General features: G+C 39.2%; 1 protein-coding gene across 2 annotated transcripts in view; it reads right to left on the bottom strand.

The window, feature by feature from the left end:
* The window catches only part of NR5A2 (nuclear receptor subfamily 5 group A member 2), a 157,327-nt gene that overhangs the window by 52,378 nt on the left and 86,477 nt on the right, over nt 1–18,472 (bottom strand). For both annotated transcript variants that reach the window (XM_037728154.1, XM_017499384.2), the window contains 2 exons: nt 17,362–17,481; nt 7,456–7,603 (listed from right to left, as the gene is read on the bottom strand). In XM_037728154.1, coding sequence (XP_037584082.1) covers nt 7,456–7,603; nt 17,362–17,481 — 268 coding nt within the window. The remainder of the gene's footprint in view (nt 1–7,455; nt 7,604–17,361; nt 17,482–18,472) is intronic.

Here is an 18,472-nt window from a genome sequence, read left to right as displayed (position 1 = left end):
TGGGAGTTTGCTGAAGCTCTGAAACCCAGAGTTCACGTAGAGAAAACCAAAACTTACTACACGTAATTGACCCTTGTACAACACAGGTTTGACTAGACTTTTTTCAATCAAACACAGATGAGAACACAGTATTCACAGATACGAAATCTGCCTAGACGGAGGAGCGATTTTTGCACACTCAGATTCTGCAGGGCTGACGGTGGGACTTGAGTGTGTGCAGATTTTGGTAGACACAGTGAGGGATGACTGTATTTAGAAACTGAGTGAACTGAGAGCTATATACTTACTTAGCATATTCAATAAAAAAATTGGAAATTCAGGTAAAGTATTTCCCTGCTTTTACCAATATAGGTTGCTTTTCTTTTTGGTCCACTTTCTTCAGATGATTGTCCCAATTTCTTATATCATTTTGCCTTCATAAAGAAATAGTGTTTTAATAAGCACAGTCCTCCCTTGGCATACAAGGGGGATCAGTTCCAGGACCCCCGCCTATACCAAGTCCTGCCATCTACCCCCGTGAAACCTTCAGATCGGAAAAGTCAGCCCTCTGTATGTGTGGATTTTGCATCCGATGGATACTGGATTTTGGACCAGCATTTGTACATAGAACCTGCAGATACAGAGGGCTGACTGTATTTATTGAAAAAAAAAAAGTTCTAGCAGAAGTGGACCCACACAGTTCAGACCTGTGTCTTCAAAAGTCTACTTTACATAGTATTTTTAATATGCTGATTGATGAGATCAAATGACTCTGAAAAGGAAAGTAGGCTGAATCAGAAAAATTACTGACTGGCCTCTGGGGTTATTAGTTCTAGACCTGGATCTGAGAAGTCTAAAATGTTGGATCATCTATTTTTGTTTTTTTAGTTACAAAACTGGGGGGGAATGTTCTCTTAGTTCTCTTCATTCTGTAAGGGAGAAACTTAGTGATTTGTTCATCTGAGGACATTTTATTATTAACATTACCAAAGAATAGCGTTACCACCACTTCCTTCTATGGCTCATTTTGTGTTTGACACTCTTAGTGTTACAACTTCCAATAGAACCTAAATGCTGATCATCAACAAATAATTTTATTTATTATTTTATTTGCAAAGAAGAGGAACTCAGTTTAGTCTCTATATTACTTGTACTAATCCCCTTCATAGGCCGGGCCTGCGGTGGGCAGACCACTTGAGGTCAGGAGTTCAAGACCAGCGTGGGCAACACAGCAAGGCCCCGTCTGTACTAAAAATAATAATAATAATTAAAAAAAAAATGCTTAATAATGTAAAGACTTATCTCCCTACTTTTTAAAGGGGAAAAATAGATGCCAAATCCGCTAATAGTTATCCATGAGATCTATCTTCTAGCCTCTCTTTCTTCAGATTCTGTGCTTGCATTTTTTAAATGAATTTTTTTCAATTCCCATTATTTTTTTCTTTTTAATCTAGCAGTTGGGAGGAAAGGCATTCTTCCATTCACAAATGCAATAAATATTTATTAAAATCCTATATATGCCAGGCAGCACATGAGGAGTAAAACATACACTGTTTTCATGAACCTTACAGTTTATTAATGTGACAGAAAAAAAGACCTTTGCTTCACTAGGAAAACCAGAACATTTCACTTAACACATACAAAATAAAAGAATAAAAAAAGAAAAGAAACCCAGAACGACCACGGAGCCCTGCCTGCCGCTTTGTTCAGTATCAGACTTGCATGGTTGAGAGGAGCCACAACAAAGAGAAAAATGTTCTGCTCTGCCTTAGAAACACTGTTTTTTTCCTTCCAAATTATGATTTTAAAGGTCTTTCAAGGGAGGGCCAGATGTGTGACTCACGGCTGCAATCCCAGCACTTTGAGAAACCAAGGAGGGAGGACGGCTTGAGGCCAGGAGTTCAAGACCAGCCTGGGCAACATAGTGACAGCCCATCTCTACAAAAAAATTAAAAAATTAGCTGGGCATGGGTGTGACCTGTAGTCCCAGCTACTCAGGAGGCTGAGGTGAGAGGATCATTTGAGCCTAGGAGTTAGAAGCTGCAGAGAGTTATGGTCATGCCACTATGCTCCAGCCTGGACAACAGAGCAAGACCCTGTCTCTAAAAATAATAAGAATAAATAATAAAATAAAGTTCTTTCAAGCCCCGAAGGTCTTACCCATCCATTTTGGAAAATCTCTTCCAACTTGTGAATCAAGTCACATTGTTTATTCTAGGACATTTCAATAATTGCTTAGATGACCTTTTCTATTTAAAATAATGTCCTTAATTTCTTTTTAAGAGAAAGGAATCATGACTAGCCACTACAGAATGCTTGAACTGAACCCGTGGATGAAACAAGCAACGCTTCAATCAGTTTCGTTCTTGAATTATGCCCGTTGCTTCTCTGCAGATGAGGATCAGGTGACAGTCTGGAGGACATTTAGCAGGCGGTAGCTTTTCTGTCTGGACCAGCTGAGTCATTCCCTGAGGCAACCACAGCCCATCTTCCCGCGGGTATTTGTCTCCATGAGGACAAAGCTTACCTGGGGTGTGTTATGCTTTAATCAAATGCCACGTTCAAAATTTGGAAATTTAGTATGAAGCAAAGAGCTATCATGATGAGCAAAGATAGTATGTTCTTCATTCATTTTACTGGAAATAGGATTTTATCAATGCCAAGAAAGAATCGTACAGCATTGTTTTAACTACTATTACTTAACATGGGCTGAAAGCCTATCACCTTGCATTTGCTTGGAACAGAAATGCATTTGCCACCTGGTTTTAGCCAGTAATAATCTTCCTAAACTTTCTTCAAGTTAGCTTTCCCAAAGAGCTTATAAACAAACATCTCCCCTCATAAACTCGGAGAATGCAAACTGATAACAGAAAAAAATTCATTTTGAGGAGGTATTTATGAGAGAGTTCTTTGGAAAAACTGGCCTCAGAAAAATAACCTGTATTTGAATATGGCTTTTAGCTAAACTACCTCCTATTACCTATCACAAGTTGCTTTGGTAAAGGCTTTGCTTTAAGTTTCAAACTATTTGTTTATTTGTGTTTTTTAATTTTCTAAGACAGGGTCTTAATCTGTCGCCCAGGCTGGACGGCAGTAGGATGATCTTGGCTCCCTGTAGCCTTGACACCCCCAGGCTCGAGTAGATGAAACCACCACACCTGATAATTATTTTATAGAGATGGGGTCTCTCTATGTTGCCCAGGCTAGTCTCAAACCCCTAGGGCTCAATGAAGTCTCTCACCTTGGCCTCCCGAAGTGCTGGGATTACAGGTGTGAGCCACCATATGAGGCCCATTTATTTATTTTTATCAATAAACATTTTGTAAGTCCCTACTATGTACCAAGCAATGTGCTAGAAATGTAAAGAAAACATTACAAGTAACAACTAACAGAGATTGGGTCTATAGAATCTATTAATGTTATACCCAGAGAAATGCGCTGAGAGGGCATTTTTGACTTTTATTTCCTTTCTTGATCAAGTTACTTAACTGATGTCTGCTCATGGATAAAATCTGAGGGGGGAAAGTCAGACAGCAAACCAGAAGGATTTGAGTCCACTTTACTTTTAAGTCCTGTCATGAACGTTTTGTGTCATCAGTAATAAACTTTAGTGAATGACGTTCAGATTAGAAAGTGGATGACTGCTATTGGGACCTGCTTTGACTCAACTAAGCAGTTACTGTTCCTGTAGACGTCTCTATTCCAGCTAGACGTCCAGAAACACTAAGCTCACCCTGGACTTCTTCCTCTCAACTGTGCCACATTCTGTGGCGTGAAACCTATAACTCATTTGTATTTCCCATCTCAGTCCAACCTCATGGAGTATTAAAGCCACCTCTAAAACTAATAAAATAAAATAAATCACAGCATGCCAGGAAAAAAAGCAATAAATAAATAAATAAAATAAAAATAAAACCTGTGAACACAGGGTTTCCAGCACGGTCCTCGCTTCAATCCACTTTCCATGGTGCTCCCAGAAAGGCCGATCAACTTAAGTTACTCTCCGCATCCCCGTCCCCTTGAAAACACCGCTACACTTCCTAATTGTCTATAAAGTGGAAACCACGGTGCCTACTTCCTGTCACCATAGCCCCAGTGCCTACTTCAGTGCCAGACACACAGCAAGCACTCAATGGGCATGTGCTGAATGCATCTAAGGCTTTCACATCCATGTCCAGGCTCCTGCCTATGTCTCCAGCCATATCTGCTGCTTCCCTCGACCCATATGCATCAGCTAACAGTTCCCCAAACTCATTTTGCTCTCTTGCCCTTAAGCTTTCACACTGGCCATGCTTCTAGCTTGGAATGCTGCACCTGCTTGGGACCACGGCCCACCTTCTCCCACCAAATCTATTTGGGAAACATGGTTTCGTCTCTCAAAGGAGAATACTGCTGTAGTCCTCTCTCCACACAGCCCATGGCCTCTGACCAGTCCACAAAATCTTCGTTTTCCTCCAGGACCAAAGAAGCTCAAGGCTGGGCTGACATAAAAACATAGCAGTTTTCAGACTCAGGGGACTCCAGGCTCAGGAGGAGGGTCTAGGGCCAGGCGTGGTGGCTCACGCCTGTAATCCAAGCACTTTGGAGGCCATGGCAGGTGGATCACCTGAGGTCGGGAGTTCAAGACCAGCCTGACCAACATGGTGAAACCCTGTCTTAAAAAAAAAAAAAAAAAAAAAAAAAAAAGGAGGAGGGTCTAGGACAGCAGGTACTGGCTTAGGACTTGGCCTTAATTTTCAAGGATGACTATGCTATGATTTCATCATTAATCGCAGGTAAAACTGACATTTAGGGCCAGCCGAGGCACCTAAAGTTAATCAGTAAAGTTGAAATTTAAAAATTGATTAGCCACTGTTTCTATGGAGTAAAATGTTCTTCCAACTCATAAATTAGAAATTACTTGAATTTTACTGCTGATTACTTTTCTCCTGCTTCTCCAAAAAAAAAAAAAAAAAAAAATGGACTTGGCTGGGCGTGGTGGCTCATGCCTGTAATCCCAGCCTTTTGGGAGGCCGAGGAGGGTGGATCACCTGAGGTTGGCAGTCCAAGACCAGCCTGACCAACACGGAGAAACCCGGTCACTACTAAAAATACAAAAATTAGCCGGGCATGGTGGCGCATGTCTGTAATCCCAGCTACTCGGGAGGCTGAGGCACGAGAATCCCTTGAACCCGGGAGGTGGAGGTTGTGGTGAGCCAAGATCGTGCTACTGCATTCCAGCCTGGGCAACAAGAGCGAAACGCCTTCTCAAAAAATAGTAACAATAAATAAAATTTATAAAAAAGGCGGGCTCTTGGCCAGAATTCTATTTACCTTTGATCTGAAAGCCATGCTTTCCCTTCTTCCTTAAGCAACAAATAGACATGAATGTAATGGACATTTAGGCCAGCTATTCACTGGTGCACTGAGCTCCGGAAACGATCGAAGTACTCATTGAACAGCAGAGTGTGTGACTAAAGTTCTGGTAAATACACGGCCCAGTTGTTCAGGAAGATAATGTTTGAGGTTCAAAGGTTGAAAGCATCTCCGATCTAGCCCAGCCCCCTCCCCATAGTATTGGAAGATAATTTAATCATTTTGGAAAATGAACAGATAAGAGTGCTGAAAACTAAAGATGGCGCATGGTTAATGTGTACATCTTCAAATGCAATACATTTCTTCAACTAATTTAAAATACCATTGAAGTGAGATGGCTCTCTCTAAATATTTTATCACTAAGTTGCTATAAGATTTCTAACACATATATTACCACATTTTCCATTTAATTACGGATCAAATGTACTAGTTTAAAGACCAAGATCTTACCGTAAACCAGAATAATTTGTGCAATGACAGCATGCAGCCCTATGCTTGCTATCTTCCTTTCTTAACATTCTAAAAACTGTTCTCGGGTAAAAGATGCAGACTTACTACAACAGAACTTCCCCTTTTATTGTGGTTAATACAGAAACCACACAGGATCCACTGCTGGCACTGTAAACCTTTGAACACTACGTCTATGAAATTCTGTTGTCCGTTTAAATTTTCAGTAACATTTCTTTTTGCTATATTTATCACATTTTCCAAAATACGAAAATGCTCTTTTTATTTTAAATGTTGACTATATGTGAAAAATTAACTCTCGTTCTATTACTTCAGACTACTCCTTTATTAGCAGCAGTTGTGCAGTCCTGTCAAGGAGAATTTTAAAAAGTGAAGTACCGAATTTGGAGAGCGGACACATCTGTTTTACTTTGCAGTTTGTTTTATTGTTTTATTCCTTAGAATATGAATTCACAACTATCTTATAACTGAAGACTAAAGAAAAAACATATGTTGGTGAATCTGATTTCTGCATTTTTTTCATTCAAGGAAAGTTGCCTCCCTCAGCTGTCTGCCAATAAGTAATAAATGGGCTTGGCAAAAAGTTTATTTAAGTTGGCTTTATTAAGCTAACAAAATACAGAAATCAAGTAAGGGACAGGCAGGAAAATCTGTTCCTTTGAAGTCAATAAAAATCCATCTCCTTAATCCTTTTTTTATTCCAAGCAGTGGTGATTTTTCTCAACTGACTCACTGAGAACCTTGATTTAGCTAATCTGTCTTGCTTAGTTATCTTTCTTTTCCAAAGCTTTCCTAAGGAAGCATCTTTCCCCCTGACAACTGTCATCTTTTATACTTGCATAGTAGTGCATCTGCTTATAAACAGTCTCCAGTTAATGCTGATAGAGATTTAAATACAGGTTTTTAATTACGATTCACATTTTAGAAGAATAAAAACAGAAGCAAGTACCAAGATGAAACAAAAGATACATAAAAATTATCAATGGTAGAAAGATGGCCAAAATTTGATATCAGACGTCTTTCCTAAGCTGTCTACTTTAAACCTTTGTCATAGGTTTTTTTTTTTTTTTTTTTGAGACGGACTTTCGATCTTGTTACCCAGGCTGGAGTGCAATGGCGCGATCTCGGCTCACCGCAACCTCCGCCTCCTGGGTTCGGGCAATTCTCCTGCCTCAGCCTCCTGAGTAGCTGGGATTACAGGCATGCGCCACCATGCCCAGCTGATTTTTTGTATTTTTAGTAGAGACGGGGTTTCACCATGTTGACCAGGATGGTCTCGATCTCTTGACCTCGTGATCCACCCGCCTCGGCCTCCCAAAGTGCTGGGATTACAGGCGTGAGCCACCCCGCCCGGCCCCTTTGTCATAGCTTTATTTGATTATTGCTTATCTGTACGTTATGGAAGAAAAACCAGGACTCATTTGAATGAGTCAATTGACGAACTCATTTTCCATTCCCCAACCTACCCCTACTAAAGGGCTGTGCGTCATGCAGAAATATACATGAAAATACATTCACATTTGAAGATTTCATAATTGAAAGGAAGGGCTTTATGTTGCTAGAACAACAACACACATAGACCACAAGACACTCGAACTTCAGCATCATTTAGCAATCACTGGTTGAGCACAGCATGAGAAAAAGATTTCTTACCTAAACTAAAGAGCACCAAGAATTTCAGACATACAAACTCTCGTTGATCAAACTGGAGAGAACGCAGTTTTGCCACTAACTCCTGCGCGTGACTCATGAGGTTGTTGAGGGTGGCCCCAGCTTGTGATGCTATCATGGAATAGTCCACCTGCAATACAGAATCACAGTTTTACGAACTATCAGAATCAGCAATATATATTTCACTTGTGATTGTTAAGAACTATGGGTAAAGTCAGATTGCAATACAGGCTTTTTAAATATAATTGAGATGGGGGTCTCACTATGTTGACCAGACTGGTCTTGAACTCCTGAGGTGAATAATTCTCTGACTTTTAGCCTCCCAAAGGGCTGGAATTGCAGGCCTGAGCCACCGTGCCTGGCCACCATACAGACTGATAACAGAAGAGGTGTTCCCCATGAGAGTAGTTTGAGGCATATTCCACTATTCTAAAATGCATCAGAATTATTATTTCTGATAAATATAATCACTTTTGATAAGCTATATATGAAATGGGTTTTGCCTACCTAAATTTTTCAAGCCTATATGCCTTTTCTATTATGAAATTACATCATTACATTAGATAAAAAATTTTAACTCTCATGAATAAGTTGAAAGAAACATACTGTCCATGAAAAGTGAATCCAGAAGAGTATTCTATGTATATACAATGATATTAACTAGTGCCTAAGGAAAATAAAGGCAGATACTTTTCTACTTGTATTGTGAGACTACATTTTAAAGTCATCATGGTTCTAGATTGCATGTTTGTGGATGATGAAAGAATCACATTTAATTATTCTTTATAGAACAGCAGAAGTGTTCATTTAAAAATTTAAAATAAATACAAATAAATTATTTTCTTAGTTTTGTTTCCCAAAAAGCATGACATAAAACTGCTGTTCTCAGATGATTACATTAGATTATAACAGATTAATGTGTTTCTCTCTAAAGACAGCAATAACTTTATTTAGGAGAATAATTCTGATGTCTGGAAACAAAAAAAGAAAAGGCTTATTTCCCTTTTCATTGAAAAAAAAGTGCTGGCTGGGAGCAGTGGCTAACCCCTGTAATCCTAGCACTTTGGGAGGCCAAGCCAGGTGGATCACTTGAGGTCAGGAGTTTGAGACCAGCCTGGCCAACATGGTGAAACCCTGTCTCTACTAAAAATACAATAATTAGCCGGGCGTGGTGGCATGTGCCTGTAATCCCAGCTACTGGAGAGGCTGACACAGGAGAATTGCTTGAACCCAGGAGATGGAGGTTGCAGTGAGCCAAGATCGCACCATTGCACTCCAGCCTGGGCAAAGAAGCGAGACTCTGTCTTGGGGAAAAAAAAAAAGAAAGTGCTGTTAGGCTCCAATCTTAGATTATTCATGGGGACATATGAAGTTCAATTTATAATAAGTTAAGACGTTGGGATGGCTGTCAGTGATAGCACTGGCTTTGCTGTTGCGATTACAGCATAATGGGAAAGCCCAGTTGGTACTTGACGCTCCCATCCTTTTTTTTACTGGAGAGCTCTCAGGCAACCAGATACTCTTTTAGGTGCATTTAATATTTGCAGCAGCAGCAAATTTGTCTGGGAGGCAAGTCCTCATCTGCCACTCACCCAGAGCCGACTGTATTAAATTTTTATATTTATTGACATTTCATTACCATAATTGACTGCACTTGCTTCTCTAGGAGAAGGCACAGGGCTGCCTCCTAAGCAGCAGAACGAGTCCCCTGAGTAGAATTTGCAATTAAAAACAAGGCAGAATGGATTTTTTTTATTGTGTAAATATGATGAGTTGAATTTTCAGCTTTAACTAGAGAATACTGGGTGTACAGAAAGCTTTTTCAAGAGTGAGAAAAATTATGAGTCAGTGGAAAGATGACCCCCAAAGGTGTCAATCAGTTTATATCGAGTCAACTATGCATGAAAAAGCCACAGTTAATGTGTGATAGAGGAAAGCTCTTGCATCACGTACAGCACTGTCTACCTGCTTTATCCAGGTGCTGGCATCGATGCACTAAATTTAAACATCAAGTGTGGTAAGAACTCCTGTGGTTGTTTCAGAGTGTGTTAAGGAAGGGTCAGTACATGGGTAACCTGAACCCTGAGCTGGAAGGAGACGGGACAAGCTGTTGAACTCTGTGGAGCATGCTGGGATTATCTGCAGAGCACACAGAGTGATGTCTCAACTATCATTTTGCCAGTTCTCTTACAGGAGAACTTTTTACTTCAAGGGAAATCCTTACTTTAAAAAGGTGCCTGTGCTATAAATTCTTTAAAAACTGCACATGGTCAACTACTTCGGACAATAATAACACAAATTTTATCGAGACTAATGGGATAGAGGAGTGAATGAGTGCAGGAAGGCCTGATGGGGCAGCAGCGGTGGCAGAAGCCTGAGACTAGGTAAGAGGCCTGAGCCAATGCCGCCTCTTACAAACGAAGAGCCTTGAGCAAGTACATATAAATCTCCATCCCTTGGTGACCTCATCTTTAAAGAAGGGAGTTAAATTAGGTGATAATAGTAGGGTATCTCCCACTTCTGTGATTATCAAGAAATAATCATAGATGGGACAAGACTATCAATTTAAGCTTGGAATCAATGGAATGCATTGCAGCTGTAACTTAACATATACACAGTTTTTAGTAAAACTCACTAGTTAAGATCTGGGCACAGTGGCTCACGCCTGTAATCTCAGCACTTTGGGAGGCTGAGGCAGGTGGATCATCTGAGGTTGGGATTTCAAGACCAGCCTGGCCAAGATGGTGAAACCCCATCTCTACTAAAAATACAAAAATTAGCTGGGCGTGGTGGTACATGCCTGTAATCCCAGCTACTCGGGAGGCTGAGGCAGAAGAATTGCTTGAACCCGGGAGGCAGAGGTTGCAGTGAGCTGAGATCACACCACTGCACTCCAGCCTGGGTGACAGAGTGAGACTCTGTCTCAAAAAAACAAACAAAAAAGAAAACAAAAGAAATCGCTAGTTAAGGCCTGAACCAGGAAGACCATACTAAAATGAAACATAAATATGTTGGTATGAATTTTCCATTATTAAGATGGAGTTAATGAACTATTGGTATGTATAGTTCTAACAGGTGTATAATAATAAGTTCAAATACTAGAATTTCATACTTGAAAATGTAGTGCACTGTAACAGAAAGGGATCTAATTTGTTTCATATGATTACATATTTAGTGAGATGCCTTTAGTGAGATGGACCTCAAAAAATCAATTGGCTTACCAAAAACTTTATAGCTATACATTTATTTACATGCTAATTTGAAAGCTCAAACATGCTTATTAAATGTGGGCTTAGAAAACATTTCTTTCAAGGATAATTTATCAAATTGCACAGCTCCAAAGAAGGATGGGTGATTTATTCTTGAAACAGCATACAGATCTCCAACTTCCTTACATTTTATTACAAACATAATTATATGTTCATTGTTGAATGCAGAGTTTGTGCTCATTTCATGAGCAGCTGGCCTTGACTTTTATGTACTTAGTAAAATTAATTTATTGCTCTCTTACGTGCAATCTTTGTGTCATTAAATTCAAGGGAGATATTGAAGAAATACTCTAAACTGATGTCCCCTTTGGATAAATTTCACTCATCGTGAAAGTATAAACAGTTTTAGCTAAATTGTTTTTAATTCTAATCACTGAAATTTTGATGACTTGTATATTGTAAGATGCCTGTCATTTTAATATGATACACAATAATAGAAGATGATAAGTTGCCAGTAGACCTTTCCCTTAGGATGATGTTACAGTGGCTGTTAATTAGCTACAATATGCAAATACTAAAACCTGACCCCACTTTGAAGTACATTATTATTTTACACATACATAGATATATGTGTGCATATGTACGTGTATAGTTTTTGAAATATTGGATAGGAAAGAATTCTTTTCATAACTATAAGTTGCTACTATATAGAACATTTGAAGTGCTTAATATTATTGATAATCATAATTTCCTTTTTACTTAATAAGGCTCTTTAACATACCTTTATGTAGATGCCTGATTCAAAGACACAATTAAAACATAATAGGTAACTTTAGGGTTAAGTGAAACACTGAATTCTCATTTCAGTATACAATGTACTGGTGTCCTGGGCTACTCTTTGCAGTGGAACTGTTTTAGCTTCTCTAGTTCTGAATGAACTATGAACAGGTTCAATTCTGCAAATATTTCGTGAGCAAACTTGTGAGCCACTGGGCTTAAGAGAAAGCTGTGCTATTTTATTTACCTTTTTTCTCTTTTCAAGCTCCAAGGAACAGTTTCCTGGTCAGTCACTCATTTTTTAAAATCCAGGCTAGTCTTTTTCTTCCTCCTCTGCTATGACAAATTCGCCATATTATTTACAGTGAGCTGTATTTAGTAAGAAAAAGCCAGAAGACCAGGCTACGGAGCGCCTGGGGTCTTGCATTTCTGTTTGTCTGAACGGTCACTATAAAGCAATGTGTACATATGACATACATGCTTTCAACATGGTAGAAAATCACTGTCTGGTGTTCCCTTTGTTTTGAGACTTTGTTCCTGATACTGTGGACTAAGGCATACTTAATATTCCTATTTGCTAATCTCAAAATACTCAGTATTAACATTTTCATTTATTCCAGAAGTAAACATTTTCTCAACAGGGCAGTTGGGAAAATACTGGAAGTAAACCTGGATATCTATAATGAGTGAATTGGGAATATTGTATTTCTCCTGGCTGAGGATGGAAAAGGTGGTGAGTTTAGTTAAAGTTTCATCCGGTAATTGCTTGTCACTGTTCTTCTGACCTAGAAGGATTTTAGCAGTGTCTTCCTCAACTTGCAAAGGAGTACAATCAAATATCCTCACTTGAGCGGTAAGGTACTTCCTTATAGAAGCTGAATCATCTGGACAGCTTTGAACACCCATCTTGTTCTCTTTGTACTTCCTCCTCTGAAATTTCCCCACACTTTCTCTGACCCTGTGTAATGGAGCTTACATGTGAAAGTACACAGTGCAAAGTTCTATGCAAAGGGCAGTCATTACAGTCATTGATTAGGTGGATGAATTATGTCTCTTATCACTATTGGCTGCAGGGCTGTGTCTAATTTTTTTCCCCTTACATCTTTGATCTCCCTTCATTTATCAAGCCATCAGAAACATTTGTTTTAAACTAAGTAAAAAAAATGTATTTATCTCCTACAGGTGAGTACTAAGTTGCCTTTAGGGGAATTTTGCATGCTGTATTGAAGTAATATCATTGACTTTTCCCCATGATATTAACAACATGGCCTTAATACAGCGCATCATGGAAACACACTTCTAGGAGTGTTTTAAAGTTCACATTCCACACAAATCCATGATAGTAGGTCAATATGTCTCTGGGGCAGGTGAGTTATTTTATTTAGAAAAATGAGAAAAATTCTCATTTTGTTTTCTCCAAAGATTGGAAGAGAATTCAACAAAAACAGTTGATTCGAGTAATGGTATTATGAGTGATTTTTTTCTTAGTTTTAGTTTTTTTCTTAACATTGAAATAATTTTATAACATTAAGCAATAATCACATTAACATTGCTTGTGAATAACTTAGATCTACTGTAACAACATGCTTACAATGCCATATAGAAAATTCCCTCCAAAACAAACTACTAAGTAAATCACAAAAAAGTGTATGCATTTAGTCTCAATAAAAAAGGAAATGAGGCTGGGCGCAGTGGCTCACACCTCTTATCCCAGCACTTTGGGAGGCTGAGGCGGCTGATCACCTGAGGTTGGGAGTTCGAGACCAGCCTTACCAACATGGAGAAACCCCGTCACCATTAAAAATACAAAATTAGCCAGGCATGTTGGCGAATGCCTGTAATCCCAGCTAACTGGGAGCCTGAGGCAGGAGAATCACTTGAAGCTAGGAGTTTGCAGTGAGCCAAGATCTCACCATTACACTCCAGCCTGGACAACAAGAGTGAAACTCTGTCTCAAAAAAAGAAAAAAAACAGGAAATGAATTTGTTTTGCTCAGAATTTCTGTAGAGTCTGTCGTGCACTGGAATTACACGTGAAGACCAAATGAAATGCCTGCATGAAGTCGAGCTCTGCAGCATCTGTGAATTATCCAGATCAACAGTATGACATGTTGGTGAAGAACACAAACTCTGGCATCAGTCTGCCTCGATCTGACCATCTGTTCTACCACTTACTAGATGCATCTTGACCTTGAATCAACCACTTCATCTCTCTTTGCCTTGGTTCCTTATCTGCCAAAGGAGGATAATAGTCCTTTCTTCCTGGGGCTGCTGAATCGATAAATGTCACTCTTGCACTGGCCTAGTTAGGAGGACTTCTGATTTATATGTCAGCATTTCACAAAATTCTTCCTGTAATTCTTATTGCAGTTCTCTCAGGTAGATACCATCATAGTACCCACCAGACAGCTGAGGATACTGAACCTCAAAAGGTATAGGGACTTGCTAAAGTTAGCCAGGACGTTTTGGAAAGGGGACATGAAAACAGGCTGTTCCAATTCTAAATTACACTGTACGTGTGAATCTTGCACACACACACCAGAGAGCACATATTCTGCACTAGCAAAGAAAATACACTCTAACACAGCTCAATTGTTATTGAATTATAAACATAACAGGAAGAAGTTCTTTATTTGTTTTTTGCTTCCTTCAACTACTTTCATATCATATATGTATGATATGAAATATATATATGATAAATGTATATATAAAACTCAGACTGTCCTAAGTAGACTCCATTAGAATGACCCCGGATTGCCTATACTTATGTATCTAAAAGTGAATACAATACATTAAAGTGAAGCTGAAATAGTATATAGATATTAGCAAACTGCCAAGCCAAAAGAATTCATATAAAAGAAAATTAGCATTACAGTCCACGGTAGTCATATGGATATATACATGATATATATGTGATATAGATACATATATGATATATATATCCTAGCTTCCCACCTCTTTTCTTTTCTATTTTTTATTCGTTTTTTAATTTTTTATAAGATAGGGTTTCACCATGTTGGTCAGGCTGGTCTTGAACCCCCGACCTCAGGTGATCTGCCTACCTTGGCCTCCAAAGTGCTTGGATTACAGGCGTGAGTCCCTGCGCCCAGCCTATTTTTTATTTTTATTTTTTGAGATGGAGTCTTGCTTTGTCACCAAGGCTGGAGTGCAGCGGCACGATCTCGGTTCACTGCAGCCTCTGCCTGCTGGGTTCAGGCGATTCTCTTGCCTCAGCCTCCTGAGTGACTGGGACCACGGGCGCCTGCCACCACACCTGGCTAATTTTTTGTATTTTTAATGGAGACAGGACTTCACCGTGTTGACCAGGCTGATCTTGAACTCCTGACCTCAAGTGACCCACCCACCTCAGCCTCCCAAAATGCTGGGATTACAGGCATGAGCCACTGCTCCTGGCCTCTTTTTTTTTTAATAAATCATCTTTTTCTCCAGCATATTGCTTTACTCTTACACTTAATATATTCTTTTCCTTCCATTCATCATTGTTTTAATTACCTTCTTAAAACTGGTCTACACTAATTTATTGTTGCTGTAGCAAAAGCCTAATTTTCCAATCTTCACAGTCAGGGAAGTATTTATAATTCTCAAAAACATTATACTTAATTTGTTTTAATCAAGCAGTAAATCAGGTAATATTTATGATGTGCCTAACATATTCAGCTTTGTGATAGGTCCTGTGAGGATATAATAAAAGAAGTACACGTATATGACCCTGCATTAAGATATCTGTCTCATTCTGATAGAGAGGTTATACGCTTTTGAAGTCTTCCTTTGTAGCAGTTTTGCTGCCATGCTATGAAATACAAGAAGCACAGAGATAAGTTCAGAATGTTTTGTCTAGATATTCCACAAAAGAAAATAAAGACGTCTACCATAACTGCCATAAATGAGAATGTCTGATTACAATAAATCATTACTAGGGTAGTCACTGGACTGAATGAAAAAAAGTGAAGGGAGGGGCTTTGACCGACCTGTGGCACACTTTAAAGGGTGGGGAGGGGAGCTGCAAGAATCCAGACTGCAGGAAACATAAGGAAATGACTATTTCTTCACCAGAGTTCCTCATTCAGTTCTGATGACAAAACACAAAGCACCAGTAATTGATGCGAAAAACTGTAATACCATCCACTCCTGGATTGGTGTTGGTTTTGAAAATCAGACAGGCAAGAAATGCACTTTTCTCTACTTTTTAAATAGTAATTACCCTCACCCACGAGCAGCACTTAAGGCAAAATGAAATGTGAAATAGGAAGTGTTTCTAAAGAGCAGGAATGGAAGTGCTTTGAGAGAAAGAACAGCACAAACCCATTTCATTTCTGAAACTCAGAAGGAAATGAAATCAAATTAATTTGTGGGTCCAGTCTTGTACTTCCAACGCAGCTCTTAGTTGGGTGAAGGCAGGAGGCACATCCAATGATTACGCTCTGAAAATGGGTACATTTCCTCCAAAGACTTGGGTCCCAGAACGAAAATGTCAAACAAAACTCTGAAAGCACAGAAAGTCAAACCCATTGGACTGTATTTTCTCCTCTACAAAGCCTTTCTCCTGAGGGTCCAGTAGCAAGGACCAGATAGTGATGGAGATGCTTGAATTGACCCCATTTGCAAAAACTCAGAATAGTGCTTGCTTTTAATTTGATTGGGAAATTTCGATTTATTAATAATACAGCAAATGGTGTGGAGACATCCCTTCATTTCCAAATAGCACTGCTGTGGTTTCACAGCACATAAACATTTATGGCTGGACGTAAAAGATCATGGTGCCTGAGTACTGAAGTCACCGCTGCTGAATGAACAATGCAGTGGTGCCCTGAATAGGTATGACCCGAAGGAGTGAAGGAATCACTGTGTTCCACGCATGTATTTAAATAGCTCATCAGCTGTAGAAGGGAGGGTAAGAAACTGGAGAGACTTGCCTAAATTCCTGTAAACTTGCAGTTAGGTCCATTAAGTAGACTCTCTCTGAAGACATCCACAAAGCTGTCTCTCCTCCTTTAAGACTTTGTTCAAATGTCACATTTTCAATAAAGCCAAACCAACCATTCCTATTTCACAGCACAACTGATGGGTCACGCTGCAATACACATCTGTGGATGAGTGTTGATTTTCCTCTAATTGGTTATTTCTTTTTTCTTTTTTTTCAATAGCACTCTGACCTTATATCACAGGCGTGTTTCTCAGTATTATTGTCCACTATCAGCTTCTCCCTCCTACAACATTAAGTTCCATGAGGGCAGGGACTTTTTTATTTTGGTCACTAATATATATATACTAAAACCCCAGAGAAGTAACTAGCACATAGTAGGATGTTCAACAAATATTTGTTGGTCAAACAAATGTCTGCTCAGAAGCGTACAGGACCTAACAATAATTTTTTTCTTTCTCTCTTTCATTTGAATGGCTGGATCTTGATAACTGAAATTCCTCTCCCTTCTCACTTGCCTTTATATCAGCTATTTCAATTATTCGTGACATCCGAATCCAATTTGTTCACCAATGTTGTTCCAAAATGGTGATGATTCCACAAGTTATAAGGATTTAAAAGAGTCGACAAACAACTGTCGTAGGTTAAAGCAGAAGCTCGAGGAAAAAAGTCCTGGACACTAATCATTACATTTGATTTGCCCGTTCTTTAGACCCTTGTAAGCAGAACTTTCAGTCCCAGCAGACTGGAAGCAGCAGAATGCTTATGATTATGTTTGCTTTTACAAGTTTAACTGTAATCATCAGAGCAGGAACAGAGTGCACCAAGTCATCTTTTCTAAATTACTGGCAGCCAATCTCTCCCTTTCAAAGGACAAGAGTGCTTCTGACCTAGTTAAATTTCTGCTGTTCTGAACATGCTTAATAAAAAGATGCTTTTTTTTTTTTGTCTCTACACTCACTTGTTGCCCAGTAACCAGGAAGATGGAGCCTTCCTTTCCATGTACCACTTGTCGGTAAATGTGGTCGAGGATTAAGAGCTCACTCCAGCAGTTCTGAAGCAGCTTCATTTGGTCATCAACCTGCAAAAGAAATAGAAAAAACGATGACATTGTTATTCACTACTTTTTTGTTTTTGTGTAATTTCCAATATAAGAGGACTCTATGCAAATAAGAAAGTCTCCACCCACAGTCTCTGAAGCACAGGTGCCCAGAATTGATTTCATTCTCCTGACAATCATGATTTTCATTTGGACATGAAACATTTTTTAGGACACATGTAGATACTTAAGGTAAGTATATTTATAATCAAGGAACTGCTAGGAATGTGCACTCCATTAAATCGGTCTACCTAACATGAATAGAGCTATTAGAGATAGGTCCAGGAGCCTCAGACTGTCCTGAGTAGACCCTATTAGAATGACCCAGATTGCCTAGGCTTATGTATCTAGAAGTGAATACAGTACATTAAAGTGAGCTGAAATAGTACATAGATATTAGCAAACTGCCAAGCCAAAAGAATTTATACAAAAGAAAATCAGCATTGCCGCCCGCATGACTTTTGGAGGCAAACATGCACTGATTTTGTAACCGGTGTTATCTGCTAGTGCAGCCGTGCTGGACTGAGGAGAACCCTCACCACGCACAATGCCAGGGCTCACTGGAATTTCTTTGATAATTTGGACAGTTTTCTGTTTCTTACCTGAAAAATGGGTCTGAGAACAGTATCTTCCTTTCAAGGTTGCTATGAGGATTACAGTGAAAAGTGCTACATTATAATGGACATCTTGTCCGTGTTCCGCCTTGCCCTCCAGGGAACTGCATTCTTCAACGATGAATGACATCTACCTCATGTCCAGTCCCCATATCTAAATATGCACAGCGTATTTATCCATTTCGGTAGCTACTTGTTTCAGTTTGCTTTTTGTTTTGTAATGTTTACCAGGCAAAACCTTGGTGTACCCAAATGTGATGGCCATGTATAGACACATACACTATACATTACTGAAAAAACAACTGACATTTATATATCATGTGATTTTTTTTTTTTTTTTTTTTTTTTTTTTTTTTTTT

Source organism: Cebus imitator, unplaced genomic scaffold, assembly GCF_001604975.1.
Source record: "Cebus imitator isolate Cc_AM_T3 unplaced genomic scaffold, Cebus_imitator-1.0 Scaffold257, whole genome shotgun sequence".
Lineage (NCBI taxonomy): Eukaryota > Metazoa > Chordata > Mammalia > Primates > Cebidae > Cebus > Cebus imitator.
Note: the sequence above shows the minus strand (reverse complement) of the source record. Positions and strands in the feature narration are given on the sequence as shown.